The sequence below is a fragment of the Neohortaea acidophila genome (assembly GCF_010093505.1).
Source record: "Neohortaea acidophila strain CBS 113389 unplaced genomic scaffold BDY17scaffold_11, whole genome shotgun sequence".
In the NCBI taxonomy this organism is placed as follows: Eukaryota; Fungi; Ascomycota; class Dothideomycetes; order Mycosphaerellales; family Teratosphaeriaceae; genus Neohortaea; species Neohortaea acidophila.
The window spans coordinates 289,935-314,450 of NW_022985520.1; the positions used below are offsets into that span (position 1 = coordinate 289,935).

General features: G+C 55.8%; 13 protein-coding genes across 13 annotated transcripts; 7 read left to right on the top strand and 6 right to left on the bottom strand.

The window, feature by feature from the left end:
* Positions 1 to 1,478: 1,478 nt before the first annotated feature.
* Positions 1,479 to 2,618, bottom strand: BDY17DRAFT_227407 (translocation protein Sec62-domain-containing protein; the record flags this gene model as incomplete). Its single annotated transcript, XM_033730158.1, has 1 exon — positions 1,479 to 2,618. A coding segment is annotated over one exon (1,140 nt), but the record flags the coding sequence as incomplete, so codon positions are not given.
* A 234-nt stretch (positions 2,619 to 2,852) lies between these two features.
* BDY17DRAFT_303906 (ribosomal protein L11) lies at positions 2,853 to 3,989 on the top strand. Its single transcript, XM_033734658.1, has 3 exons — positions 2,853 to 2,985; positions 3,067 to 3,221; positions 3,278 to 3,989. Exons 1-3 carry the CDS (start codon positions 2,877 to 2,879, stop codon positions 3,677 to 3,679), a joined length of 666 nt encoding a protein of 221 aa, XP_033586029.1. The 5' UTR covers positions 2,853 to 2,876; the 3' UTR covers positions 3,680 to 3,989.
* BDY17DRAFT_303910 (uncharacterized protein) lies at positions 3,990 to 4,875 on the bottom strand. Its single transcript, XM_033734659.1, has 2 exons — positions 4,590 to 4,875; positions 3,990 to 4,534 (listed from the first exon to the last, which is right to left on the bottom strand). The coding sequence occupies exons 1-2, from the start codon at positions 4,751 to 4,753 to the stop codon at positions 4,099 to 4,101; spliced, it is 600 nt and encodes a 199-aa protein (XP_033586030.1). The 5' UTR covers positions 4,754 to 4,875; the 3' UTR covers positions 3,990 to 4,098.
* Positions 4,876 to 5,358: 483 nt separating this feature from the next.
* BDY17DRAFT_38920 (uncharacterized protein) lies at positions 5,359 to 7,444 on the top strand. The gene is made up of 2 exons (XM_033738334.1): positions 5,359 to 6,506; positions 6,558 to 7,444. The coding sequence occupies exons 1-2, from the start codon at positions 5,589 to 5,591 to the stop codon at positions 7,350 to 7,352; spliced, it is 1,713 nt and encodes a 570-aa protein (XP_033586031.1). The 5' UTR covers positions 5,359 to 5,588; the 3' UTR covers positions 7,353 to 7,444.
* A 441-nt stretch (positions 7,445 to 7,885) lies between these two features.
* Positions 7,886 to 10,600, top strand: BDY17DRAFT_303913 (P-loop containing nucleoside triphosphate hydrolase protein). The gene has a single exon (XM_033734660.1). It carries the CDS (start codon positions 7,906 to 7,908, stop codon positions 10,588 to 10,590), a length of 2,685 nt encoding a protein of 894 aa, XP_033586032.1. The 5' UTR covers positions 7,886 to 7,905; the 3' UTR covers positions 10,591 to 10,600.
* Positions 10,601 to 12,353, bottom strand: BDY17DRAFT_303914 (uncharacterized protein). Its single transcript, XM_033734661.1, has one exon. The coding sequence runs from the start codon at positions 12,202 to 12,204 to the stop codon at positions 10,828 to 10,830; it is 1,377 nt and encodes a 458-aa protein (XP_033586033.1). The 5' UTR covers positions 12,205 to 12,353; the 3' UTR covers positions 10,601 to 10,827.
* Positions 12,354 to 14,713: 2,360 nt separating this feature from the next.
* Positions 14,714 to 17,268, top strand: BDY17DRAFT_327431 (transmembrane amino acid transporter protein-domain-containing protein; the record flags this gene model as incomplete). The annotated part of the gene is made up of 12 exons (XM_033737673.1): positions 14,714 to 15,275; positions 15,335 to 15,345; positions 15,407 to 15,532; positions 15,590 to 15,749; positions 15,825 to 15,948; positions 16,010 to 16,134; positions 16,210 to 16,316; positions 16,375 to 16,429; positions 16,486 to 16,515; positions 16,572 to 16,757; positions 16,823 to 16,928; positions 16,983 to 17,268. The coding sequence occupies 12 exons, from the start codon at positions 14,714 to 14,716 to the stop codon at positions 17,266 to 17,268; spliced, it is 1,878 nt and encodes a 625-aa protein (XP_033586034.1).
* A 132-nt stretch (positions 17,269 to 17,400) lies between these two features.
* BDY17DRAFT_303946 (choline transport protein) lies at positions 17,401 to 19,459 on the bottom strand. Its single transcript, XM_033734662.1, has 2 exons — positions 18,613 to 19,459; positions 17,401 to 18,555 (listed from the first exon to the last, which is right to left on the bottom strand). Exons 1-2 carry the CDS (start codon positions 19,258 to 19,260, stop codon positions 17,584 to 17,586), a joined length of 1,620 nt encoding a protein of 539 aa, XP_033586035.1. The 5' UTR covers positions 19,261 to 19,459; the 3' UTR covers positions 17,401 to 17,583.
* Positions 19,460 to 19,776: 317 nt separating this feature from the next.
* Positions 19,777 to 21,760, bottom strand: BDY17DRAFT_39172 (Cupredoxin). The gene is made up of 7 exons (XM_033738339.1): positions 21,307 to 21,760; positions 20,837 to 21,256; positions 20,450 to 20,781; positions 20,339 to 20,393; positions 20,137 to 20,269; positions 20,052 to 20,076; positions 19,777 to 19,989 (listed from the first exon to the last, which is right to left on the bottom strand). Exons 1-7 carry the CDS (start codon positions 21,550 to 21,552, stop codon positions 19,902 to 19,904), a joined length of 1,299 nt encoding a protein of 432 aa, XP_033586036.1. The 5' UTR covers positions 21,553 to 21,760; the 3' UTR covers positions 19,777 to 19,901.
* On the bottom strand, positions 21,761 to 22,806 carry BDY17DRAFT_39171 (uncharacterized protein). The gene has a single exon (XM_033738338.1). The coding sequence runs from the start codon at positions 22,504 to 22,506 to the stop codon at positions 21,970 to 21,972; it is 537 nt and encodes a 178-aa protein (XP_033586037.1). The 5' UTR covers positions 22,507 to 22,806; the 3' UTR covers positions 21,761 to 21,969.
* On the top strand, positions 22,652 to 23,096 carry BDY17DRAFT_327434 (uncharacterized protein; the record flags this gene model as incomplete). The annotated part of the gene is made up of 3 exons (XM_033737674.1): positions 22,652 to 22,756; positions 22,808 to 22,968; positions 23,024 to 23,096. 3 exons carry the CDS (start codon positions 22,652 to 22,654, stop codon positions 23,094 to 23,096), a joined length of 339 nt encoding a protein of 112 aa, XP_033586038.1.
* Positions 22,674 to 23,738, top strand: BDY17DRAFT_39263 (uncharacterized protein). The gene is made up of 2 exons (XM_033738340.1): positions 22,674 to 22,756; positions 23,024 to 23,738. Exon 2 carries the CDS (start codon positions 23,107 to 23,109, stop codon positions 23,599 to 23,601), a length of 495 nt encoding a protein of 164 aa, XP_033586039.1. The 5' UTR covers positions 22,674 to 22,756; positions 23,024 to 23,106; the 3' UTR covers positions 23,602 to 23,738.
* Positions 23,739 to 23,974: 236 nt separating this feature from the next.
* Positions 23,975 to 24,357, top strand: BDY17DRAFT_327435 (uncharacterized protein; the record flags this gene model as incomplete). The annotated part of the gene is made up of 2 exons (XM_033737675.1): positions 23,975 to 24,002; positions 24,062 to 24,357. 2 exons carry the CDS (start codon positions 23,975 to 23,977, stop codon positions 24,355 to 24,357), a joined length of 324 nt encoding a protein of 107 aa, XP_033586040.1.
* Between the last annotated feature and the right edge of the window lie 159 nt (positions 24,358 to 24,516).

Genomic DNA, 24,516 nt, shown 5'->3' on the forward strand with positions numbered 1-24,516 from the left:
CCCAACATGGAGTGGAGGCGCAGTGGAGCTGCGTCGGCGGGGTGCTCTTCAATCGATCTTCCGCAGTAGAGGCATGAATGCACAAGCTGCCCAGTCGTCGTACACAAGGATGGGCGGTGAGGGCGGGCGCGGGTGCGGGCGGGGAGTGGATAAGAGTGAATGGAGCGCGGCGCTCAGGAAAGACAGCGGGAGGAGGGCGATGGGTTGCCGCCGGTGTGGTTGCCGGAGTACGGTGGTGGAAGATAGGGACACGACACACTGCAGGCACCGATGCAAGGTGACTCGCGGTGGCGGCGACGACGGGAAGGCGCAGGAAATGATGAAGGCTGCACGTTAGACGGGCCCGATTGGAGTGGCGGAGGATATGGGGGGGGAATGGGGTGCCGCGGGCGACGCTTTCCCACCTTATCTATACGGAAGGAGGAGGAGTGGCCTGGCGACTGACACGGGAAGCAGAACGACGCACACGCACAGCGCAGCGAAGATTAGGCGCACGGAGTGCGATGGAGGGGAGGGGACATGGATGCAGCATGCGTGGGTCGCGTCGAGACAAAAGTCGGCGGGACAGTGGCTCGAGTGGGTCCCCGCGGGCCCGTACCAAGCCTCATGAAGGCAGGCCGGGGTGGAAAGAGCAAGCCACATCCCTCTCGAAATGTGGACGGCTCGCCCGACCTCTCGTCAACCCACCGCACCCCTCCTCCCGCTAAGCGCCAAACTCTCCGCCTTGGCCGCAAGCAAATGGCAGTGCAAAGAATGCGTGGTGGCGGATGGCCGTGGCAAGGTTCTTGACTGATTGTCCGCCAGGCTGCTTGCCCTTCCCTCTGATTGGCCATGCACCTTCAGCCCTGGTCAACCCGTCCGATCCACTCTGTGCGAGGGTCATGGGAATCCCGGATGCGCCCTGCTTCCTACCCTCGCCGATCCGTCGTCGTCGGGGTGTGCATGTAGCAACTGCCTCGAAGACGTGCAGCAGATTGGCCCGCGGCCGGCGGTGTATCCACGCAGCTGCTGGGTTCGTGCGACATGCCCCGATGTGAGCACTCGGGCTTGTCCCCAGATCCTTCTGCTCATCAACCTGCAGTGGAGACGGATCAGCATCACCTCAGCCTAGTCGGGCCCGCTTAGGCTGCACGGAATCACAACGGATACTAGTCATGATTGTCAAACTCGGGCATTCGCAGCGTTGATCCTCGTTCTCCGTCCGCACCCGTCCGGGGCTGCACAGTCATTAATGTTGGCATGATCGTAGGGCAAGTGATTCGACCCTGGGGATGTGGCATCTTGACCATATTGTGTAGACCGCTCGGAACGGTCGAGCCTCGATGCAGCATTGCGACGGCGACGAGCAGTACTGTACATGCTTTCAAAGCCAACCATGCTTGAATGTTCCAGTTGTTACATAAAGCACAAGGCTGCGTAGCCTCATGCACGGGAGTCCCCAAGGTACGCCGCACTCATGCCATTCGAAGCGAGGACAATCATTCATCGTCCACCTCCTCCACCCTCGCGCTCAAATTCCGCCGCTGTGCCTGGGCTTGTGGATTCGCCGGCACGCCCTCGGCACCCGTTGTGGTGGTTGCCCCCGAGCCCGCAATGTCCGACTCCACAACGTCCGACTCCTCCGCCGCACTTTCCTCCCCTCCACCTACTGTCCCGTTCGCTTTGGCCTCCTTTTTCGCGCGCTTCTTCTCCCTCTCGGCCTTCTTCCTCTTCTTCACCGCCTTCTCGTCTTCGTGCCATGCCCATCCAGGTTTGAAGGAGTCGAAGAACCCGACATCCTCAAATAGATTTGGGAACAGCCATAGACCCGGCGGCGCAGCGAACATGGTCGCCAGGAACAGGATGAGACGGAAGATCGACATGGCAAAGAACAGACCGAGCACGCCGAGCATGGCCATGCTGAGATACCACACCCCCAATCGTAGATGGTAAGGCCAGACGGGGAAGAAGACAACAGCGAGGATGACGAACAGTGCGGCGCCGGCGTATAGCTTGTTCCTCCACTGCGGTCCTTCGTACAGCCAGACATAGTGGAAGTCATCGCGAGCTTCTTGTTGCTGCTCCACCTTCACCGTCCACAACCCCTTCACTCGCTTCTTCTTCCCGTGGTCGTGTCCATCATGCGGGTCGATCTTGGAGACTCGCAGAGCAAGGAGCGACATCGGCAACAGTTTGAAAGTATTCTCTGCTGTGACCCTGTCCGTCACTTCCGGCAGAAGCGGGTTCTTCTTTCGTGCTTTGGCGTAAGCATCGGAATGCAATGCTCGAATCGCGCGTTTGACCTTGAACATGTCTTTTCTCTTTTCTTGGAATATGCACGTTCTTGACTTGAGATTCTGTGACTGGAGGAACTTGGCGAGGGCGATGGCCTCTGGCTTCGGCGGACCAGGTTGGATGGGAACTTGTTGCTGGGCAGGCTGAGCGCCTTGCGGGCCCTGAGGGGGTTGCTGTCCTTGCTGTGCTTGTGCCTGTGCCATCTGCGCTTGTCGGGCTTGCATTGCTTGTGCTTTGAGTCGCTCCACGTATTGTGGGACGGTCATGCCGGCTTTCTGCGCCTCCACCTCTAACAGTTGACGCATCTGTTCGGGGGAGGGCTGCTGTCCAGGTTGCAGCCCTGGAAAGGCCGGAAACGGCCCGTTTGGTGGTGGTTGAGCCATCGCTGATGTCTCCGGAGCAAGATGAGCAGACCGGCAGCTTTGGTCGCGAAGACAGTCCAAAGACGAGGGCGAGAAGGCGGGCAAGGATTAAAGTGTTAAAGGGTCAATGAATTGCTACGTTGCTTTATATTTTGACTTTCGCTAGCGAAGCCTCCTGCGCCAAGGACGGCAGAACGGGCACACTGCGGCCCCACCCGTCTTTTCCCGCAAGCGCACTGAATGTCGAGAAATCTCCATTCGGGTTTCCCACGACGTTTTGACCAATCTCACTTTTCACATCACATTTCATCCGTCGAGAAAGGCAGACTACCTTACGTACTAGCCATGCGTAAGTATCGCCCTCTCGAGCATTGGCTGCGGCCGGCTGTCCTAAAATGAACACTGTGTCGCTAACAAAACCCTCCTTCAGCTCCCAAAATCGATCCCAATGAGGAGAAGATCATTCACCTCCGCGCGACGGGCGGTGAGGTCGGTGCCTCGTCTGCTCTCGCTCCCAAGATCGGTCCGCTAGGTCTGTCGCCCAAGAAGGTGGGAGAAGACATTGCCAAAGCGACGGGCGACTGGGTACGTGCACGATGGATTTCACCCTGCTCGAGAACTTTGCTCACGTTCCGCAACAGAAAGGTCTCCGTGTCACCGTTCGCCTGACCATCAAGAACCGTCAAGCCGCCGTCTCCGTCGTCCCCTCCGCTTCGTCGCTGGTCATCAAAGCCCTCAAAGAACCCCCGCGAGACCGCAAGAAGGAGAAGAATATCAAGCACACAAAGTCGATCCCCCTTGACGAGATCATCGAGATCGCGCGCCAGATGCGCTTCAAGTCGATGTCGAAGGATCTGAAGGGCACCGTCAAGGAGATTCTCGGAACCGCATTCAGCACTGGCTGCCAAGTGGACGGCAGAAGTCCCAAGGCTATCAGCGATGACATTGAGAGTGGCGAGATTGAGAGTACGCACTGGCTCTTCCCATTCAAAGTTGTCCCCGCGCTAACAGATCATAGTTCCCGAAGAGTAAAGGTAGCATAGAGGAACGACATCGAAAACCTGTAGGCATATCACAAATGTGAATCCCAGCTTCGTCGGTTGCTCCATCGTCCGTGCTTCATGTTCACTTTGCCAACACTCTGGCCTTTACCGCGTCTCCCTGGTTTGGGCCTATTTTGGTGCAAAGAAGATTGACGCTTCTATGACCGCTTACTCACCGCGCTGCCTTTGCCTTCGCGGCTGTGGGCAGAGTGGTCCATCTTTTCAGGTCCACATCACGCCTCGTAGGATGGAATCGAGCTGCTTTGTAGTTCCGTCGAGATATCATACCATAGCTTACCAAAAAGATACCATCTCGTTCAAGACCTCGACACATCTCTTTCGCACATCGTACAAATCAAAGCAGAATCGTGCAAGTCCGCCAGCAAAATTCAACAGTCGGGGAAACAGTTCCTGCATGCTCACAGTTTCGCGCCACTCCTGCCCAGGCTCGCGACAGCCTTTTCAAAGTCCGGCACATCGTCAGCCCTGGTCGCCTGAGCTCCCCACGTCACGAAACCCTTGTCGTTGACGGCGTACCAGCCCGACGTCTGCCAGCGGCTTCCGCTCTCCGTCGGTCGCACCTTGAGCCCTTCATCCCGGCCAGCCTTGTACACGTTCCACAGTTGCCCAATGCCCAGAGCATGGAGCCAGCCGGAATTGCCAAGCCCCCAAGCAGCATACGTTTCTCTCTTATCGTCCACCACGATGCGTAGATTGGGAGGCTCGCTGCCCGGCTCCGGCAGTGATTTCAGCCATTTGTCGGTCGCCGCTTTATCGCTGTGAGAGACGGCGATGAAATCGATATCGCCGTGCGTCTTAGCGGCCGAGCGCATGTTCACATATGTCCTCTCCGCCCTTTGCTGGTCAGCGGGATTACCCTGAGATGTGCGTTGAAAGGGAGCGAACTTACCACGGGCATCCAGCGTGCCTCAAAAAGGCTAAAATGGTAGGTTTGGCTTCAACGCCGAGTTTGGGGGCGTTTGGCGCCTTGTCTCCAACTCGAACGGGTTCTGCTGTTGGGGGCGCGGATTTGTGGTTTGATACCCAAGACGAGAGTTCTTGTTGGAAAGTCATTGTGAAGCGGACGGACGACGCTTATGCGTTGGAGGTAGTGACGAAAAGGTATTCAGACGTCGGATCGCTAATACTTTGCTCGGCGCTGAATAACATAAAGATGTAAGAAAGGGTTGTCGAGGTGTTGGAAGTTGTCGCTGTATGACGTAACGTCTTCGGCAATATGAACGGAGCTCGCTGCACCCATCACACCTTCGCCAGTGAAAGCGTGAGGAGGACATACCTGTAGGTTCATGGAGCACGAGAGCAGGCATCCTGCTTGTTGTCTCTTTTGTGCTTCCGAGGAGCGACGGTGCCCATGCATCTAACGTTGGGCCAGCCCGAGTAACCATTCGAGTCTCGAGGGAATGTGGAAGGGAAACACAAAGAGACATCCATCTTCCCTTGGTCACACTTCAATCATGTGTTCCTCTGCAAACACAACACTAGCTTCCGCTCATGCACGCCCCAGCTCTTGTGCAAGCTGTAGGGCGGCAGCAGCAGCTATGCGGCGACTGAAGCGGACATGGAGCTGAATACACACCAATGGTAAGAATCAGGTTCCGCGCCTCTGATGCAGGGAGTCGAGCTCTATCACATACCGTATGCAGCCACGTTCGGATTGGTGTCTAGCATGCAGCAACGCTCGTATTGATGTCTGCATCCAGCCATGTGGCGGGCGGAGAGCGAATCATGCACACACCACGCCCGCGGAAGGACAATAGCTGTCGCAGAGGCACGGAACGCTCATCTGTACCTACTTGACTGGCTTCCCTCGGCCCCATTCGTTCTCCCAGGTTCCATCGCTCGGTCCAGTCCTTGACCCAACACATAGCACGGTCGCCCTATTTCCACCATGGAGCCACGTATGACAGGGCCGACCGCCAGTACCTCATCATCTGCTACCCTTAGCCAATGGTCTACCACAGATGTTTCCCGGTTCGGGCTGGAAACTGAGATGCATGGACTCTTGCTCACATTCAAACGCACCGACCCCGCGGACGTCGTCTTTTGGCCTGCGCACCCCAAGAATGCACAAGGCCAGGACATACGCTTGGGCTCGACGATGGTAGGCGCGTATCCGATCCTCGTCCCGTATGATGGCAGCACATACCGCCTTCCCGGAGCCGGCAAGACTGACGCAGATGTCGACTGGACCTCATTTTGGGGCTTTCGGGCTGTAGCCGATTCTTTCCTCACTCTGCAATTCGGACGCCAACCTGTGCCCGATCAATATATACTAGACAATATCGCCGGATGTGCCTTGGAGTTACAAACGCCGGCGCAGGACGTCTCCGATGCGGATTACTGGGTGTTTGTTCGACGCTGCCTCCAGGCCTTCCGGAACACCATGACGCTCTTCAGCTGCGCGGCTTACGCGGGCCGTCAGGATCTCATGGTGTTATCCAGCCGTAACGATCGTTGGTTTCCCCTCGGCGACTTCCTTGATATGTACAATGCTTCGGTGGACGCCATACAAGCACCCGCAGGACGACCTGGCTGGCCGAGGGACAAGTTCAAGCTCAGAGTGTCGGATCACCTGACAAAGTTGGCTGGAGGCACTTCGGAGACAGACGGCAAGTGGGTGCCATTCTTCAGTATCAAACGAAATTTCTCGATCCTGGTGCGGCCCCCAAATACCACCCTCAACCATCCCCAATCCTGGGCTCATCCGAGTGAACCCAACATGGCTGGTCTGTTCTCCGATGTGCAGCTCACGTATGACTTGAACATCTCCACCCTGCTTACGAACATGGAGGCATGGCAGAACCTGGTGAGTTACTCACTGTTCTTGGACGTATCCATGCTGACCTAGTAATTGCAGTGGGGCTCTACATGGCTGGTAAAGGCCACAAAGATAACGAACGAGGAGTTGTGGCTTGATCCGGCGAACGGCACCGAACGCTGGAAAAAGACACCGATGCCAGATGTCTACGCCATCCAAACCTTCCGCGCACTCTGGGGAGTTGCAATACAAGCTGCGGGGGCGTTGGTCCAGCGACTGCAGACCGACGAATGGCCCAGCGACGATGCTGTTTTCCACTCCACTCTGGCTGCCTTGTTTGCGTATGTGTTCGTGGCCGGCTCTATCAAGTACCGAGCTGGCCTCACCTCGACAGCTAAAAATGCCTTTCCACAGTTACCCAAGACAGCCCCGGCATCAGTTGCGCGCGAGCTGGCGCAACTTTTCCCGCATTGCACAGCTATCCTCCAGGACTTGAGCGGTAACTTTGAGACTCAACAAGCCCAAAACCACTGGATTGGTTATCTAGAATCGATGACCCTGCCTTCTGGCGGACCGTGCGAGGGGCCACCGACATATGACAAATCTGGTGCAATCTTGCTGACACCGCTTGGGACACTTAACGATGCCTTTATCGATATGTGGAAAGGGACATTCGACCTGAAAGGCACTGATGCCGACTACGCCAATGCGAAGACCCAAAAGGGGTTCTGTAGCGATCGGCCGTTCTTCGTGTTTTGGGCAAGCGATGCGCAGTCCAGCAAAGGCGCAATCACTACCAAGATCAATACAAAGTCCAAGGAAGGCAAAGTCACAACAACGACGGGGGTTAAAATCCTAATGGAGAGCAGATACAGCAGCTCCATACTCAACTAGGGGTTCAATGCCTATGCCACGGATGCCATGTTCAAGCAGAGTTACCTCAGTCTCGTCAAATTCATGGCGCCCGAAACTCTACCGAACGTCGAAACGGCAGTCGCTGCTTACTTCCCTGGCGCCGGTCCGCGTTTGCAGCAGGTCTTCCCGCAAAAGCAGGGAGGCGGCCTTTCTGTCCACTAGTCACTGTGTCGTCCAGATCGGAGCGAAGTGAGCAAAACGACGGGGTGATTTTCCATGATGTGCCTCGAATGAACTAAACATGGCTCGGCATCGATGCGGTCCGGTTTGCGGATGGGCTGAGGGTGGCGGCGAGGGCCCGTCGACGATTGCTAAAGTTTCACATGTAGACATGGGGCATGAATATTGTCTTTTGCAAATCCCAAACATCTTTCTGTGAAACGCATCGAAGGAGACGCAAAGGATGCATTTGTATAAAGGTGGAGGTTCGCAATTTCCTCATCCGGACTGGTGTGTCGCGCGTTGGAGTGATTTAAGTTTCAAGTCGCGTCTTCCGCGTCGCTGCCGAAGTGCTCTTCTCCTCTCTCAGCAAATGCACGGCCGACAACACGGCTGCATGAGAATCGCGGCAGAGTCCGATGATGACAAGCAATTGGAAAGAGATGTGATCAGTTTCAGCGACGATTTGCTAGCCTTGCACGAAACAGACGCCGCCCGGACACGGGCAAAGATCGCCGACGGCGTGGTCGTTCAACATCGACGCTGGACCACCCAAGAAGTCTTTCCTACCGAGCCTCAAGGCCTGTCAAGTTCGCCCAACATGCCTCGTGGACCTTTTATCACTTCTTCTCCGCCGCCCACTCCGTCGCCCACGAAGAAGCGGAAGTTTGTCGAGCTGGACCTGGGGGTCAACGGGCTTGAGCGTCCCTCAAAGGCGCAGCGCTCGTACTATGGCATCAACATACACAAACTGCTGGAAGAAGCAGAAGCAGAGGAGGGCATCCCCAAAGCCGCAAGGGCCTTACCCACACCGCCTACAGAACCGACCAAGCGCTCCTCTTTGCTGTGGACTGAGAAATATCGAGCTCGAAAATTCACCGACTTGGTGGGCGACGAGCGCACGCATCGCGCAGTCATGCATTGGCTGAAGCGATGGGATCCGCTGGTCTTTCCGGGCTCCCACCGGCAACAGGTCAAACCAAAAGTCTTCAAGGAAGGCATTGAGGAAAAGGCGCATCGCAAGATCCTGCTTCTGACCGGGCCGCCTGGGCTCGGCAAGACAACACTCGCACACGTGTGTGCGAAGCAAGCGGGCTACGAGGTGCAAGAGATCAATGCTAGTGACGAGCGGAGTGGCAATGTTGTGAAAGGACGCATTCGCGATATGCTTGGTACGGAAAACGTCAAAGGCGTGGAGTCTCAGGGTGGAGACGGTCGAGTGCGAAAGGCAGGCAAACCTGTATGCGTGATTGTGGATGAAGTGGACGGTGTCATGACGGGAAGCGGCGCAACTGGCGAAGGAGGATTTGTCAAAGCCCTGGTCGACCTGTTGATACTGGATCAGAAGAATTCTGCCCTTGGAACCTTGCAACAAGCGCCTACGCGTAGAGGGAAGGGCGATCGCTTCCGCCTACGTCGCCCACTGGTCCTCATCTGCAATGACGTTTACCATCCATCCTTGCGCCTCCTCCGGCAGGGGCCCCACGCAGAGGTGATTCACGTTCGCAAGCCCGCTGTCCAAAGCCTCATATCAAGGCTCCACGGCATTTTCGACAAAGAAGGCGTCCCATGTGAGGCCGATGGCGTACGGAGACTCTGTGAAGCCACTTGGGGCGTCAGCAACCGCAAAGAAGACCGGCATGGCAGTGGAGGCGGCGAAGGGGACATGCGAGGCATCATGGTCGTCGGCGAATGGGTGGCAGGCAAGCTCCGCGCTGAGGGTAGTTCCACCCTGACGCGTCGGTGGGTGGAAGACCACGTCCTGAGCGACCTCACCCATGGCGGTGGAGCAGCGAGAGGCCTTGGACGAGGCGGACCAAAGGACATTGTAGAGCGGGTATTTCAGGAAGGGGCCGGGTTTCCAAAGTCTACAGCACCGACCACTCCCTTCCAGCACCAGCGCGGCGCTCAAGTGATAGGCGTTGCTGAGAGCCTCAAGCGCGTCAGCAGTCAGCGTCTGCGGGAGCTGGTGGACACACAAGGTGACTCGGACAGGATCATGACCGATTGCTACGCGTCCTATCCCACTCGCTCCTTTCACGACGACACCTTGCTCTCCAAGCCCGAAGCTGCTTACGAATGGTTGCACTTTCACGATTCCCTCTCCTCTGCGGTGTTCGGGAGCAACGAATGGGAACTTGCGCCATATCTAAGCTCACCCATTATCGCTTTCCACCATTTGTTCGCTTCATCGACAAAGACATCGCACAGTGCTCCGGCTGGCGAGGAGACCGAAGGTGAGGGACATGACACACATCCATTCTCGGGTGTTCAAGCATCGTGGGCGGCCCACGAAGCGGAGAAGCAGAACAGTGCTTTGCTCCAATCCTTGCAATCCTCTCTGTCAACAGAGCTGAGTCGTCTATTCAGCTCAACCGACGATATCGCCACAGATCTCCTCCCGTACCTGCTTCGCATGGTCTCGCCGAACGTCAATCCCGTGGTAGTCGGCGGCAGTGGGAACGATAAAAGCACTGCCTCGGTGCGAAAAGCCAGCGAGCAAATGCTAGTCCAGCGAGCCGTGCAAGCCATGGCTGCAAGCGGAGTGCGATTCGAGAGGACGAAGGTCTCTTCTACTGACAATGTGGTTGGACCAACAGCCTATGGCGCAGAGTGGATCTATCGAATGGAACCTTCGCTGGATGAGATGGGCGTGTTCGAGACGGGCGGGAAGGGGTTCGGGGCGAGTGGAGGCAAGACGAGATATGCGGTCCGTCAAGTCCTGGACCAGGAATGGAGGAAGGCGGAGAAGAAGCGGGCAGAAGCAGCCAGACTGGCTAGGTTTCGTGGCCCCGCGGCTGGAGAAGACGATGCCGGCACGAGCGACAAGCAAAAGGTGGCTGGGCAGCCGGCAATCAAGGGCTTGACAGCGGTGAAGCGCGACTTTTTCGGTCGGCCGATCGCTGCACAACATCCTCAGGGGTCAGAGGAAGGGATAAAGTCCATGTATGAGGGGGTGGAGGATGAAGAGCGAAGAGTGTGGGTGACGTATCATGAAGGCTTCTCCAATGCGGTCAGGAAACCCATCACTCTGGCGGAATTGATGAGAGATTTATGAGTAGCAGGGTGTGGTAGAAATTGAAACTCAAGCACTATTGATCAGCTCATGGCCAAGCCTGCCGTAGGAAATCGATCCGCAAAGCCTCCCCTTCCCTCTGTGATAAACTGCTCAATCGAACCTCATTGCTCAAGACCGCTCGAAACTCAATGACATGCGCCTTCGGTATAGAACATAGCTCGGCGCCGGACTCCAGCCTGTAGGACGCCTGATGAATGCATGAAGAAGGCAGTCGCCTCAAGACTCGCTGTCCGCTTCCGTCTTGGGTTTCTTCGCCTCGCCGGACCCCTCTTGTGCATCCTCCCGGCCGCGCTTCTTGCTCGCATCGCCGTTGGTGTCGGTCGGGGCGGCGCCGGTATCCTGTTCCGTCTTGACAACCTGATCCTCGGCATGCACACGGTCTTCTCTCTCTTCGCGGTCACTGGCATCGCTGCGTCTGTGGGTGCGGTCTCTGTTCCCTCGACCGCCACGGCCACCGCGACCACCTCTGCCCCTGCCCCTGCCGCCGCGGCCGCCACGCCTATCGTTCTGTTGGTCACGATCACGCCTGTCGCGCCAGTTGTCTCTGTCGCGGTCGCCGCGTCCATCCCTGTCCTCAAAACGACGGCCATTCCCACGCCCTTTCTGCTCGCCGCGAGGGGTGTAGGAAGTACGGGGTTTGACGACACCATCGATGATGCCTTGGTGCTTCATGTCGACGTATTCCTGCTTGCCCATGATCTCCAGATCCTTGCCATTCCACTGCGGCTTGGGGTCCAGGGACAGGAACTGCTGCTGCAAGTCCTCGGTCTCAAACTCGACAAAGACACTGCCCTTGAATAGGCCATCGTCACTACGTCGCAAGCGCACGCTGTTGAGGGGGCCGTAGGGGGCGAAGAAGGCTTCGATGTCAAGGTGCGTGCTCTTCTCTTCGTCACCGAAGCCTTTGGCGTAGATCGAACGCGGCATGCTGCTAGAATGGACCAGCGAACGATTGCGGCCAGCATCGTCGGTGAATTTCTCGCTGAGAGGAACCTTGCGTGTGATTTCATCGTCGTCGTTGAGGATGAGGAAGTTGGAGGCCTTGACAGCATCGCGGACGGCGGAGAAGGGTTGGAAGTGTCTCATGCGCTTGAAGTTGTGGATGACTTTGAGCTCGACCGGGCGGTTGCGGTGCCCGCCGGTCTGGGAGAGAAGATAGGCATCGATGGGCAGATTGGAGTCGGAGAAGTAGAATTCCACTTGGCGGCGAATGTCGTCGGCGTCATTGGACTCTGGCTGGTCTTCGAAGCGCGAGTTGATTTTGGCATTGGGGCGGCGCGGACGTTTGGACTCATGGCGCTCATGAGCCGAGAGGGACACGGGAGCTTCTTTGCGCTTCTGCTCCGGGGACTGGGAGCCTTCTGTCTTGACCGCCTCCTCTGCTTTGATGGTTGTGGCTTCGGCATCGCCGCTGGGGTCAAGAGCGCCGTCTTCTGCGGTCTGCTTGTCGGCGTCCACCTTCAATTCCGCTTTGACTTCGACATCAGCGCCTGTCGTCACCTCATCACCAGCGGGCTGTGCGAGCTTCTCGCCATTGACTTGGTCTTCCTGAACGGCGGCGACCGGCTTGGTCTCTTCTGCGACATCCGCCATGTTTGGGAGGATGTGGTGATTGCTGCTTGATGGAGAGATATCCGGCGAGAGTGAAGCCAAAATTCGAGAGCTCGAAATTTTTAGGAAAGTTTAAAAGTGAGGGATTGAGTCAAGCGCCAAGCCAAGCTCCAACCAGTGGCTGGGTGAGGTGAGGTGAAGTGGCTGGTGTGAACTTCGAAATGGACAATTGAATCCAATGAAACGCAACTTTTTCACGATAGGAAGCGCTCACACAATAGAGCGAGGCACGTGAATTTAAATATCCAATAAAGTGAACGAGGTACATGTACCTGCAACGGCGTGAGCTGGATGTGATTGCCTGGAGAGGTGGCCTCGCGAGATGGAGCACTGAGGGTGGAAGGTTTCTCTCACGCGTCGCCGGGTCCTTGGGATGCGCATTCATTCAAAGGGTTTCACTACGAAGTATGGCGCAGTGTGTTAGACATTTGCAGAGGCTGTCATGAAACAAAATACTGAGATGGCACAAGAATCGCAGAAGGAGCACTCGGAGCCGACTGCACTTAATCTTGCAAGTCACTAGACAGTCTTGCACGACAAGGCTTGGGCATTCATTGGTCGGGATTTGCGCTCACTTCCAACGCCTGTCACTGTGTACTGCCTATCGACTGTTGTCTTAATTACATGTAACTGCATGTGAATCGCAGTTCCTTAGATTACACTCGTTCTGGAATCAGTGCAAGGCCATTTGCATCGATTAATAGCCTTTTGACCTTGAAACTGCTGCGCTTCTTTGTCGTTGTCGCCCGTCGGTACCTCGTCATCACCTCACTTTGATTCTAGAGTTCACTGTCAAGTCAACTATTCATATCGATGAACTCATTCGCCTGGCTCACATTTGCCCTCGAGTGTCCTTTACCCCAGCAGGCTCGCCGATGTCCCCGACACATCGCATACAATGCTTCGGCACCCCGGCACGCCAAATTCACTGCATCTCGACCGCTGATAAGCTCCTGCTGCAACCTCACGGGCCGAGAGACGGTGCGCGTCTGTCCAATACCGGTTGGAGGGAATTTTAGACGAAAAGCACGCTTCTCCGCGCGCGGTGCTGCGTCTTACGCCTGTCATTCGACCGACGACATGGGCTTTAAGTTGTCGTTCCACTGACAACCAGTCGTGCTAATTTGACGATTTGAGGTAGTCGCATTGGTTCGGAAAACGACACGCGATGTAGCAGGCTTTTGATCTGGGACGCACTCCGTTGCAGCGATATGAACCACTTGTGAGCAGCACCGCGGACGGACAAGTCGCGGTTCAGAGTTAGAGGAGAACAGACAACGTCATGGTTGGCGCGGATCAAATAGCTGGGCCCACGCACTGGCACATGCTCGAAAAGCAGGGGATATAGTAAGTCGCCGTTCGTGAGCAACCCGGTTGTGCCCTGACCGATCGATCGATTTGAAAAGTAGTCGTCCTCGGCACCGCAGAAGCGATCCGCGTCCAGCATCACTCAGCAGACCTCGGGCATCACTCAGCAGATGTCCCTGGGAAAGTTGAATGCTACAGTCTTTCATACTGATGGAATCATGATTACTGAGAGAATGCCAACGGACATATTGCTCAGAACAGCAAGGGCCGCCCGAAACCCCATCAAGAAGCATATGGGCCGGTGGCAGGGACACCCCGTGGATGGTGGTCAAGGCTGACGTGAGGCTGTCTGTTGCACAGGGGCCGGTTAGACGAGCGATGTCAACGGGGGCGCGCTCCGAAGAAGCGGAGAAGGTCGCATTATTATGCCGTAGAAGGAGTCGAGTGCATGTACGGCTGTGCCGATAGAGCCGCTCTCGTCGCCACTGCGATGCTACGCGCAGCGGTAGTGCTTACCCCCACGGCCTCGAGCGTGACCACGCCTCGTGCGCCAGGATCGGGCGCGAGAATGTGCGCCTCGGCCGCCAGATGGTGTTACTAGTTACCACCAGTTTCTGCTCTTGAAGGTTAGGCTCCAGCAGGTGGTTGGCTTCGACATACCACGAAAGGGTAGCCGCAAGCGTGCCTGATGTGGAAAGATGTCGACCCGGAGAGTACTTTGGCACATACTGCTCCGATGACTCCATACTCCGGACATTCTCCGCAGGACGTGAACTCCGATCCGGCGTTACATCCAAGGATTCAAGGTGCGCGATTTCAACTGGCCGAAAAGCTTTTGCAGCCTTGACCAACCTCGCAGTTTAAGCTTTGTGGCGTTCCTGCCAATTGATTGGTGCCATCGTGTTCCGAGCTCCGCAGAACAAACCACACCTGCACACGCACTACATCATCGCCTCACGCGAGTGACACATGGATCCGGCGGCACCGGGGTGCCCCCCCAGTAACGTCAATCGCGTGTCCCCCTCCCGAATCGATGACTTATTTGCCGCGGTGGAGACCAAGCGCTGTCATATTTCCAATCTCTCCTCTCCCACTTAAGGATAAGCCGTCCCTTTCAGATCCTTCCTCTCGTCCCTCTCCTTTCTTCTCGTCTCGAATTGCGTTCGCACAGATTCGATTCAATATGGCCGCTCCCATGGGTGCTGCAAACCTCGGCGGGTCCGCCGACCCTCGACTGAACAGCGTTGCCGTGGATGATATTGGAACGCGTCGTGACTCACTTATCCACCACCTCGGCCCTCCAAACGCCAACGGACACAACACGATCTATCTCGACAGTAGCATCACCTTCGAGGACTACCGCTGGTGGGCGGCACGCGCTCGCGAGTTCGAAAAGAGCATCCCCGCCAATGCCGGCTTCACCAGCCTCATGCAAGTGATTGGCCTGGGCGCAAGTAACAAGAAGGCCGAGCTGCATCCCGACGTCCCGCACTCCGACTCCGACAGAGATGTTAGCAACGAGAAAGACGACGTCTCCAAGAGTGCCGGTGATGTGGATCTTAGCACTGGCGGCCATGACAACCCTCCGCCCTACGCTAAGCCTCCGACCGGAACATCCAGCGCAGGCAATTATGCCGTTACAGAGGCCGAATGGGCTCAGGCCCAGCGTGCCGGCCGGACTGCCTCTTGGGGTGCAATATTTTACCTCCTCACCACGGACATCTTGGGTCCATATTCGGCGCCGTGTTCGTGAATTGTCCTCTTCCTCCCCGCCACAATTGTATACTGACTCATGTGTATCTAGGGGCAATTGCTGTTCGTCGAGAAACACATCAACACCACAGAGAATCCAGACTAACCTGGTGTGTTTATCTAGCAACTGGGCTACGGGCCCGGCGTCGCCATTTTCCTGGTATTCGGCGTCCTCTCGTATTACTCGGCTATGCAGCTTTGGAAGATGTTCTGCGGCCTCGACTCTCCCCGTTACCCGATTCGAAACTACGTGGGTGTTGCTTTCGTTCAAAGACTTAGAGTGCGTTCCGACTGATCGACTCTTCAGGGCGATCTCGCGTTTCGTCTGTTCGGAAACTGGGCCCGCGTTACCGCCAACGTGTTGCAAAGCTTCCAATTCTTCCTCAACGTTGCCCTGTGCATTGTTGCAAACGGACAAGCTCTCGCCCAGATGGCTAGAGGCGTAAATCAAACCGGATGGATATGCTGTAAGTTGGTATCCCTGGTACACATAACGTGGCCAAAGCTTCCTTCTTGGATGAAAAGCTAAACTCGACGGACAGTCCTCGTGGCAGAGGTTGTTTTCACCATCATCGGCCTTATCCTGGGTCAGATCCGGACTCTTCAACGCCTTAGCTGGCTTGCAAATCTGGCCGTCTGGCTCAACGTGACGGTCATGATCTCGACGTGAGTGTTTGTATTATCAATCAAGTCATGCTTGTGGCAGCTGATCAACAATCGAATTTAGTCTAGCGGCGGTATTCATCTATGCCCCCAACTATGCGGCCAATCTTACCCTTGGTATCCCGAAAGGCCCGATCGTCACGTCTGGGGGCCTCCCTCCGGGCAAAAGCCTACAAGTCAACGTCAGCGGTATGCATATCAACCGACCTGAACTTTACTCACATCAATGCTGTATGCATCGAGCTGACTCTGTTTCTCCTGTAGGCGTCTTCAATGGTGTCTTCGCTTTCGGAGGTGCAACGATGTTCATGGAATTGCTCGCGGAAATGCGAAGGCCGTTCGATTTCTGGAAAGCGATCCTGATCGCAGAGGTCGGCTTCACCACCCGACCAGGCGATAATATGTCCAGAGATGCTAACACGTCCGCAGGTCTTCATCACGAGCGTATACATGGTCTTTGGCCTGATCGTCTACAGCCAGCAGGGTAAATTTGCCTTTCTACGTTGAATGATGTCCATTTTGTCTGACTCGTTGTATCAGGACAATTCACGTACAACCCGACCTTTCAAGGTAACAATACGAACGGACTCAGCTGACAGTCGTACTTCGCTGACACGATCCACTAGGCATTTCCAACGCAGGGTACACCTTGCAGACGTTAGGCAATGCCCTCTATTTCATTGTGTCTGTTATCGCTGCTCTTCTGTACGGCAACATCGGCATGAAGGTGTTCTACACCAGCGTCCTGCAGGACGTTTTCTCCTTCCCTCCCTTGGACAATAAGAAGGGCAAATGGACGTGGGTCGTCATGGGTAAGCTTCGGTTATCCTGTCACAAATCACATGAGGATATGGGCTGATTGACCTTTATTAACAAGTACCAATCTACTGGGGCCTCGCCTTCATTCTTGCCGCCGCCGTGCCGCAGATCAGCAATCTCACCGCTTTTGAAGGGGCCCTAACCATTCAGCAGTTCAGTTACACGTGCGTCCCATCAGTGTTCATTCATGACAGCCCGATTGCTAATATCTACTCTAGATTCCCTCCGCTCCTCATGGTCGCGTACAACTGCCAAGCCGACTCTGCCTTGCCCGGGGAGAGCTACGATCCTCGCACTGGCCAGACCATCCGCCACGACAATGGCCCGATGAGATTGTGGCGTGGTTTCAAAAAGCGATGGCTGATGAACACCTGGGACAGCCTGTACTTCCTTGCAGCCGCTGCAACTGCTGTCCTCGGACTCTGGGCATCGATCTCGGGCATGGTAGCGTTCTACAAGGTCACCGCGGTCACCTCGTTTGGCTGCAGGAACCCAGCAGGCTAGTGGGAGAGAGCTCGTCGTACTCCGCTTCGCGCGGATTCGATGCATCCCTGGTGTATGTTGTCTCACACAAGTGACGGGTCAAAATGTGTCGAATTAGGGTAGTTTGCTGTCTGTCTGTCATTACCAGAAGTTTCTGTCTACTCTCATCGTTGCGCGTCCACCTTAGACTCATCGGTCCCGTCCATTCCGAAGTGAAGGGAGCAGTCGGAGACTTTGCAGTAGATTCCACTCCCTTCTCATCCCAGATACCTGGCCGTGAAGCTACGGAAATATGTTTCGCACATTACTATTGGAGGTAGATCGAGGATCGCATCTTCATGCTTTCAGCCACCCCATCACTGGCTCTACTGGCCCAACAGCCACGGCCCCTGTAGCGGCATTTCTGACCGGCCCGTGAAACCTGTTCTTTCCATCCACCATCCAAAACACAAGAGCAAAGGCAAGAATGCCGCTAAAAACCGCCGAAGACCAGTTCATGGAGGTCGCATTGGGCGATACAGCTGGTGGGAAGAACGAGGATATGACGATCATAACAGCGCACATCAGCGCGTAGGCGTTGATCACGATGCCCGTCCACTTGCCCAATCTCCACGGGCCCCATGGCAGCTCTTTGCCCTTGCCGCGAATGGCTTGTACGCGCCGATAGAGCACGAGCCCGATTGGCAGCATGTATGATGACATGTAGGCCGCATTGTTCAAGGACAGCAAGGCATTGAGCGCCACATCGCTGCCAAGCTGGATCAAGTTCAACAGCATTGTGAACAGCGCCGTCACGAGGATCGACGACAGGGGCAGCTTCGTGCGCTCGTGCACGAAGCTCAGCCAGCTGCTGCCCGGAAGGCCGCGATCGCGAGCAAATGCCCAGAGCTGCCGACTCGCCGCCGCCGCATTGCCGATCACCGCGAAGATGACGGTCAAAAGGAGGATGATGGCCAGCCCCGTGCCTCCAGCTGTGGAGCCGGTGGCGTATGTGAGGATCTCTTGTATTGGGTAGCCCGTCGGAGATTTGAGTGCAGCCAGCAGGTCTCCTCCACAGAAGAGGATGGCGAGGAGCATGGCGAAGCTCAAAGTGCCGTTGATGCCCACACTTCGTATGAGCGAGCGAGGGAGGACTTTGGACGCATTGCGGCACTCCTCGGCCATATGGATCGCACCGTCTGCTCCGAGCCACGCGAACACGATGCCTTGCAGTCCAACCCACCATGATAGCCCATCGGAGCTCCAACCGCCCTCGTTAAAGAAGACCTGAAAGACGTCGTGGGCCGAGGATTTATGCGGTGACAGGACCTGAAAAGCGTCATATCAGCTACCCTGAATGCAAACGCAAAGCGTTCAAATACCCACAGTAACGGTGATCAACACAACCACGAATCCGCTGACGTATATGAAGAAGACAAACCACTCCACTGCGTGAAGCCATCTTGCCAAGAGAGTGTTGGCAATCAGAGCAAAGAAGAGGATGGCATAAGTGAGCAGCACTGCTTGCCATGGCTTCGGTACGTAGCTGGGATTGTTCAGGACAATCAGGCCTTGGATATACGTTCCACCCAAGAAGCATGCCGAAGCCGTCGCGGCCTGCCAGGCCAAGGCCGTCAGCCATCCGCAGAGATAGGAAAGGAACGGCGCCAGCTTCGGTGGCGAGAGGTTGTAGCACCAGAAAAACTGTCCAGCGTTTGTCGGCCACATGCTCATGAGCTCCGCAAGGCTGGCAACAATGGCTGCCATGGCGGACCAGATGACAAGCATGCTGATGACCAAGCCTTGAGGCCCGCCGTTCTCAAGGCCTGTGGTGAAGGTTATGAGCTGGCCCGACCAAGTTATCATTGTGCAGCAAGAGAAGGCGAGGATGCTCCAGTATTCGAAGTTGCGTCGAAGCTGCTGCTTCTTTCCCATCATCCGCATCTCCTTGGCGTCGGAAGTGTCGTAGTCTCCGCCGTCCGACTCGGAGATGGTGGACATGGCCGCCTCTTTCTCGTCCTTTGAAGAAGCCATGGTCGGTTCGTCGATTGGTAGAACACGCCCGGTCAGGGTGAAGAGATCAACAGGTATTGAGCAAGACAGTCTGCGGCACACACGCCCAAGATATGACGATCCATATCGGACGTCGGGTTGAGATGATTAAATACCTTCCACCCGTGATGTCCCCTGCATATGCGAGATGTCGAAATTCAAGGTTTTCACTGAGTACGACGTTGCTATAGCCTGTCATTGGTAATAGCGTAGTTGTGCTGTCGCCTCTTTCTTAGTGTACCCTCAAACGGTAGGAATTGGGGATGATCGGCGGCGACTACAACGCTTGCTAATCGGCGTCAGGCAACACACCCGAAAGGCTGCGGATCGGCGCACACTCGGCTGCATTTGATATATACAGGGCGTGCGTGCGTGGTTGTCCGACAGCCAGTGAGGATGTCGTGGATACACAATAGACCGACGGCGGGCCATCCCATGCATTGTGTGGAACTACCGTCAACCTTAGAATTCAGACGCGAGATGGTTGACGAGCTGTGGGTCAAGGATTGGATAATCGCGTGAAGCTAAGGAGGTCTTTGCATTAATTATAAAAGCAGCGTGCACCGGCGCAGATCGACCGGAATGGATGGTCGTCGATCTTCTGATCTTTCGATCTTAGTTCTTCAATCGCCGAGCGCCGTTAGAGGACAACCTGTCTGGTAGACTTGGTAGTACAACTCCATCCCCGAATCGTGGTGATCCGAGACATGGCTACGACGAGATGAGATTAGTAAACGAGTTCGTGTTGTCTGACAGGGCTGGCGGGCACCTACCAGATCACTTGCCACTTGCCGGGATCTGCGGACTTGAGTTAGCACGCACACCCATTTCCATCGTCGTCCTTCCGTCTTGACTCACTACTAGCGTTCATGAACAGCGCCTTTCCAACCCCATCATTGAGACTTTCGGCGTAGTCGTAGTTGCCTTCGTACTGGAAATTGTTGCCATGCATATGGAACACGTGCGACGCCGACCCATACGCATTGACGTACTGTGGATCTCAGGGTCAGCGTGTACGTTGTGGAGAAAAAAGGCCGGACGAGGCTTTGGTGAAACTCACCCAGATGACCGGATCGTCCAAGCACATCTCGAATGTTGGGTTGTTGCCGAAGACACTGGGAGATGGGTCAGCTGAAGTAGTTCAACACGCTTCAGTGGTATCTTCACTCACTACCCGTTCATTGCATAGAACGTCGGCGCGCCCATGAACTGGCCAGCGCCCTCGATATTGACGTTTTGCGGCTTCCACACAGTCGTGTTACCCGCTGGCATGTCCTTGTCTAGCACGTCGCTGCTGGACATGGGCATGGTTCCGTTCAACTTGGCCAAATTTTCTCCCGAGAGCCAGGATTGGCCCTCGGCATATGTCATGTAGAGCAGGGGAAATTCGCGGCTGTTCGCAACGGTGGTGTTGAGCTTGCCTGGAGCGTAGACAAAGTGCGGGCCAATCAAGCCCGCGTTGACGTCTTCCAGCAGTGACACGTATGAATGGTAGCTGTGAACCTGCATTCGCTTCGTGAGACGCGTAGTCACTCTCGTCGAGACGTGTCTGACGTACCTGAGCCGACGTGCCAGCGTCTGGAAGGGCAGATTCGTCGACCAACCACTTGTACACCACGCAGTCCCCGGGCTCCACGCCTCCATCTTGTGGGCTCACGGCTTCGGTCACTGGGAGGGTGACATTGACGCCTGGCGCCGTGTTGTTGGGGTAGTCGGAGCCTTCGTAGAATTTGGTGTATGAGAGACCCATCGAATGCATCGTCGCGTAGTTCTTTGTGAGCTTGTTGAAGAACATGATCTCGACCATGTCACCGACCTCGGATCGAATGCTAGGTCCTTGCGCGCCTTGCCATGGCGGCTGCGGCGCGTACGCACTGAAGCTACTATCCGTATACTCGCGATAGAGGGCTTTGAGCCACTTGGTGCCCCAGTGGATGTAGTTCGCTTGTTTTGCGCGGGGCGAGTCTTTCATCGGGACCTGTATCGCGGTCAGAGTAGACTCGAGCACGTTCAACATGGGACACTCACCCCGAGCCAATTGTCCCATCCCGTCGGGGCATAGTCCCATTCGACTTCCTCTGCAGAGATGTAGTATTGTCTCACGGTTCCCGAGAAGTGGAAGCTCGAGGGGGTGAAGGTGGGCAGTTTCCCATCCATCAATGCTGCACATTTCGAGGGTGGTGCAACGGTGGCCGTTGTTGTTGCCGAGGCTGGCAAGCCAGCAGTCAGCAATGGATAAGCAGCGAAAACGAGAAGACTAAGGTGCGAGAGCATCTTGGAAATTGTGCGTGTACTTGGGATGTGAAAGTGAATGAGGGAAGATGGCGGTGACTTGGTCCATATATAAGATCCTCACTGGGGGCCGAGCATCCGTTGTGACGTATCGTGCAACCTAGTGATCCAGCACCGCCTGCACGGCACTTTGACCTGATCGGATCACGGTTTGAGTTCGTGCGATAGAAAGCAATACTCGGCCGCGGTGCAACGAGTATCGACGGCAGTTGGGTTGTGCATAAAAGTAGCATACCACCGGATGCATGCAAGCATGGACGCTGGTGACCAATCAAACATCATCCCGGCGAGTCTGTGGTGAAGATCCGCTCAAAGAAGGAAATAGCAGAAGGAAGTCTGGGATAGAATATGGAGCAAATGGGGCCAGCCTTGCTTGCCCTGGCGCGTCATTCGGCTGTGTCATGCGCTTTGGGTGGATGCTGATTGGCTGTTCGCGTAGCGGTCAGGCAAGACCGGATATGAGCGATACCGGCAGCAAGCAGTGACACAACCGGGCACCAAGTGACACAACCGCAAGGCGTACATGTAGCCGCTGGACGAGCATAGACAATGGCACTCCACGGCGCGCACCTGGGCCAGGGGGAGCACGGCGGTCTTGCCAGCATGGCCAGGGCGCGGTGAATCTGTCAGTGGCGTTGCAGTAAACACTTCACTTCGCTCCAGGATGAAAGCATTGAAACTGGTGAGGGAGCACTCGCTTGCGTGGTTTGGGCGATCTGCATACGGGTAAGTCAACCAGCGTGCACATTCGGCCGAGACTGCCAAGCAGAGGAGATAGGTGGCTCTGCATCCACGGAAGAGGCGTTTGGATGTTTTGTCAATTTCTGCGGGCAGAGCGGAACGAGATGCTGGATGTCGTCCCCACGACCGCATGATCTGCAGCGCCGTCGTCACTAAAAAAAAGGTTGTCGAACACTTGGCTCCAAAGCTTGGCATCGCTGCGGATCCCTCAAACTATCACAATGTATCAAGGAACAAATGACATAGTTTGCCCTTTCTTATCTCGACAAAGCCTGCTTTCACTTCAATGCATCTCAAGTCGTCGGTGCCCAAGCTAGCGTCAGCACGATTGTATTCCACCATGTCGAGCGGTTATGTCAAGCGGACGACGCTCTTCAAGATCCCGGAGAAGAATATTGATTTGGTTTTGAAGCAGTATGAGGTGCTGAGGAAGACGGCGGTGAAAGTAGGTAGTGCCATTTGCCAAGCCATTCGTTGCTAAGAGGGCCGGTCAAAGGACGGCAAGCCTTACATCGTCTCCAACGTTGCGCGACGCATCACCAACACCAGCTCGCCGCTGAGTGAAGGCTTCACCATCTCCTCGCAGTCCGTCTTTCGAAGCAAGGAAGATCACGACTTCTACGACAAAGAATGTCCGGCTCATGCGGAGTTGAAAAAGTGACTTGCACCTGACCATTCCTCCTCATGGTGGTATCGTGTTAACACGTTTTAGGGTGACCGGGAGCGTGAGGACGGGCATCATGACTGTTGTGACGGAGGGCGAATGGCCGGAGCCGAAGCTTTAGATGATCATGGATGGTATTTCTGGCTACCATCTTGACGATAGAGGCAGCTGTACTAATGCCACAACCTGTATATGGCGTGGACCCGGCAGCTACGGATGCGGTGGCGACACACCCGAAATTCCGATGTGTCTGTGTTGTAGAGTTTGGAAGTGAGACGGCGCACTCTCCGAACCGATCCGATTGCTCGCCGAGTGCAAGACTCCGGTGGCCCATATCCGCTTTGAGCAGGCGGCCGCAAGACTGCATAGATACCTCGGTCCCCGCTGCCCGCTGCCCGCTGTACATGCTCTCGTCAGCGAAGAGCACCGCGCCCCGGCACAAGCAGTCCGCAAGCATGCTGATGGGGTGGTGTGCTGGACTGGCGAATGACAAGCTCCACGGGGAGGAGGGGCAATGCACCTCTCTCAAAGTCTGCTGTCGTCGCCGAGAGCGAGGAGCGAGGGTGGGGTCGGTCAGCGAGAGCAGCCACTCGCAGCGCGGCAAAGCCCTCCTTCAGGCGCGGTGAGCTCGGGGTTGGGGTCAGGGTGCTGCCGAAAAAAGATATGTCGCCTCCCTGGGGTACGCCGTCGTCGCCGAAAAAGGGAAGGAGTGGACGGTGGATGGCGTGGCCTGCTCACTCAATCCTCTCCGACGACTCGAGTTCAGGCACCCTCCCGCCATAGCTCTTTTTTCTTTTAGATGCAGCATGCACGCGGCATGCCTTTTCCTCTTGGGAACATTGAATGCGCCAACACACTCCCCCTTCCTTCCTCTTTCGCTTCTCTCCATATCGCCCTCTTCTAACTCGTCGATTTTGACGAAAGAGGTGTGTCGGCCGGTGTAATCGGTTCGTCGCCACTCAATCGATCCCGTTGTCGAAGAAAACGGTCTCTCCCAGCATGGCCGGCTCTGTCAATCAGCAGGATGGTGAGTCTACAGTTGATGCGCGCGTCGTCGAATGCCATGCTAAGTCACTCGATTTGTAGGCCAGCAGACTGCCGTGCCATATGCGGTCATTCCATTGCTCGCCATCCTGGGCGCGGTGGCCGTCATGCTGATGATATGGTCTTTCGCCCGCCTGCTCCTTCATACCGAGGGGTTGGTCCAGAACTTCAGCGACTCTCAAATGCAGTATATGCGTGAAGTGCGACACCGCAACCGGCAGGACATTGCCGATCTGTTCAACTATCGTCGATATTTTCCCCCGCGCCGCTACAGTCATCAGTACAGCCAAAAGGACGAAGAGAGCAAGGTGGGATGGCAACCATCTCAGCACCAATGAATGGCCTTGCCAAAGTGTTATCGTCGAGGTATGGAGTCAAGCCTCCTTGTTGGAAGGACTACGTCTGATCCACCGGTGCAGAACTACAGATGAGCAGCATCTGCGTCCCGACTTGCGCATCCAAGGCTCTCGACGTGCGGCCAGGATTTGCTGCCAGCC

Bases quoted from the DNA above. Each gene is read 5' to 3' on its own strand.
- BDY17DRAFT_303906 (XM_033734658.1), top strand. From the start codon at position 2,877: ATGTCGAGAAATCTCCATTCGGGTTTCCCACGACGTTTTGACCAATCT. The intron at 2,986-3,066 runs GTAAGTATCGCC...ACCCTCCTTCAG, and splicing joins ACCTTACGTACTAGCCATGC to CTCCCAAAATCGATCCCAAT. The intron at 3,222-3,277 runs GTACGTGCACGA...GTTCCGCAACAG, and splicing joins CCAAAGCGACGGGCGACTGG to AAAGGTCTCCGTGTCACCGT.
- BDY17DRAFT_303910 (XM_033734659.1), bottom strand. From the start codon at position 4,753: ATGACTTTCCAACAAGAACTCTCGTCTTGGGTATCAAACCACAAATCC. The intron at 4,535-4,589 runs GTAAGTTCGCTC...TGACCAGCAAAG, and splicing joins AGGCACGCTGGATGCCCGTG to GGCGGAGAGGACATATGTGA.
- BDY17DRAFT_38920 (XM_033738334.1), top strand. From the start codon at position 5,589: ATGGAGCCACGTATGACAGGGCCGACCGCCAGTACCTCATCATCTGCT. The intron at 6,507-6,557 runs GTGAGTTACTCA...TAGTAATTGCAG, and splicing joins TGGAGGCATGGCAGAACCTG to TGGGGCTCTACATGGCTGGT.
- BDY17DRAFT_303913 (XM_033734660.1), top strand. From the start codon at position 7,906: ATGCACGGCCGACAACACGGCTGCATGAGAATCGCGGCAGAGTCCGAT.
- BDY17DRAFT_303914 (XM_033734661.1), bottom strand. From the start codon at position 12,204: ATGGCGGATGTCGCAGAAGAGACCAAGCCGGTCGCCGCCGTTCAGGAA.
- BDY17DRAFT_303946 (XM_033734662.1), bottom strand. From the start codon at position 19,260: ATGGCTTCTTCAAAGGACGAGAAAGAGGCGGCCATGTCCACCATCTCC. The intron at 18,556-18,612 runs GTGGGTATTTGA...GACGCTTTTCAG, and splicing joins TTGTGTTGATCACCGTTACT to GTCCTGTCACCGCATAAATC.
- BDY17DRAFT_39172 (XM_033738339.1), bottom strand. From the start codon at position 21,552: ATGCTCTCGCACCTTAGTCTTCTCGTTTTCGCTGCTTATCCATTGCTG. The intron at 20,782-20,836 runs GTACGTCAGACA...AAGCGAATGCAG, and splicing joins ACGCTGGCACGTCGGCTCAG to GTTCACAGCTACCATTCATA. The intron at 20,394-20,449 runs GTGAGTGAAGAT...CCCATCTCCCAG, and splicing joins TTCTATGCAATGAACGGGTA to TGTCTTCGGCAACAACCCAA.
- BDY17DRAFT_39171 (XM_033738338.1), bottom strand. From the start codon at position 22,506: ATGCCAAGCTTTGGAGCCAAGTGTTCGACAACCTTTTTTTTAGTGACG.
- BDY17DRAFT_39263 (XM_033738340.1), top strand. From the start codon at position 23,107: ATGGTATTTCTGGCTACCATCTTGACGATAGAGGCAGCTGTACTAATG.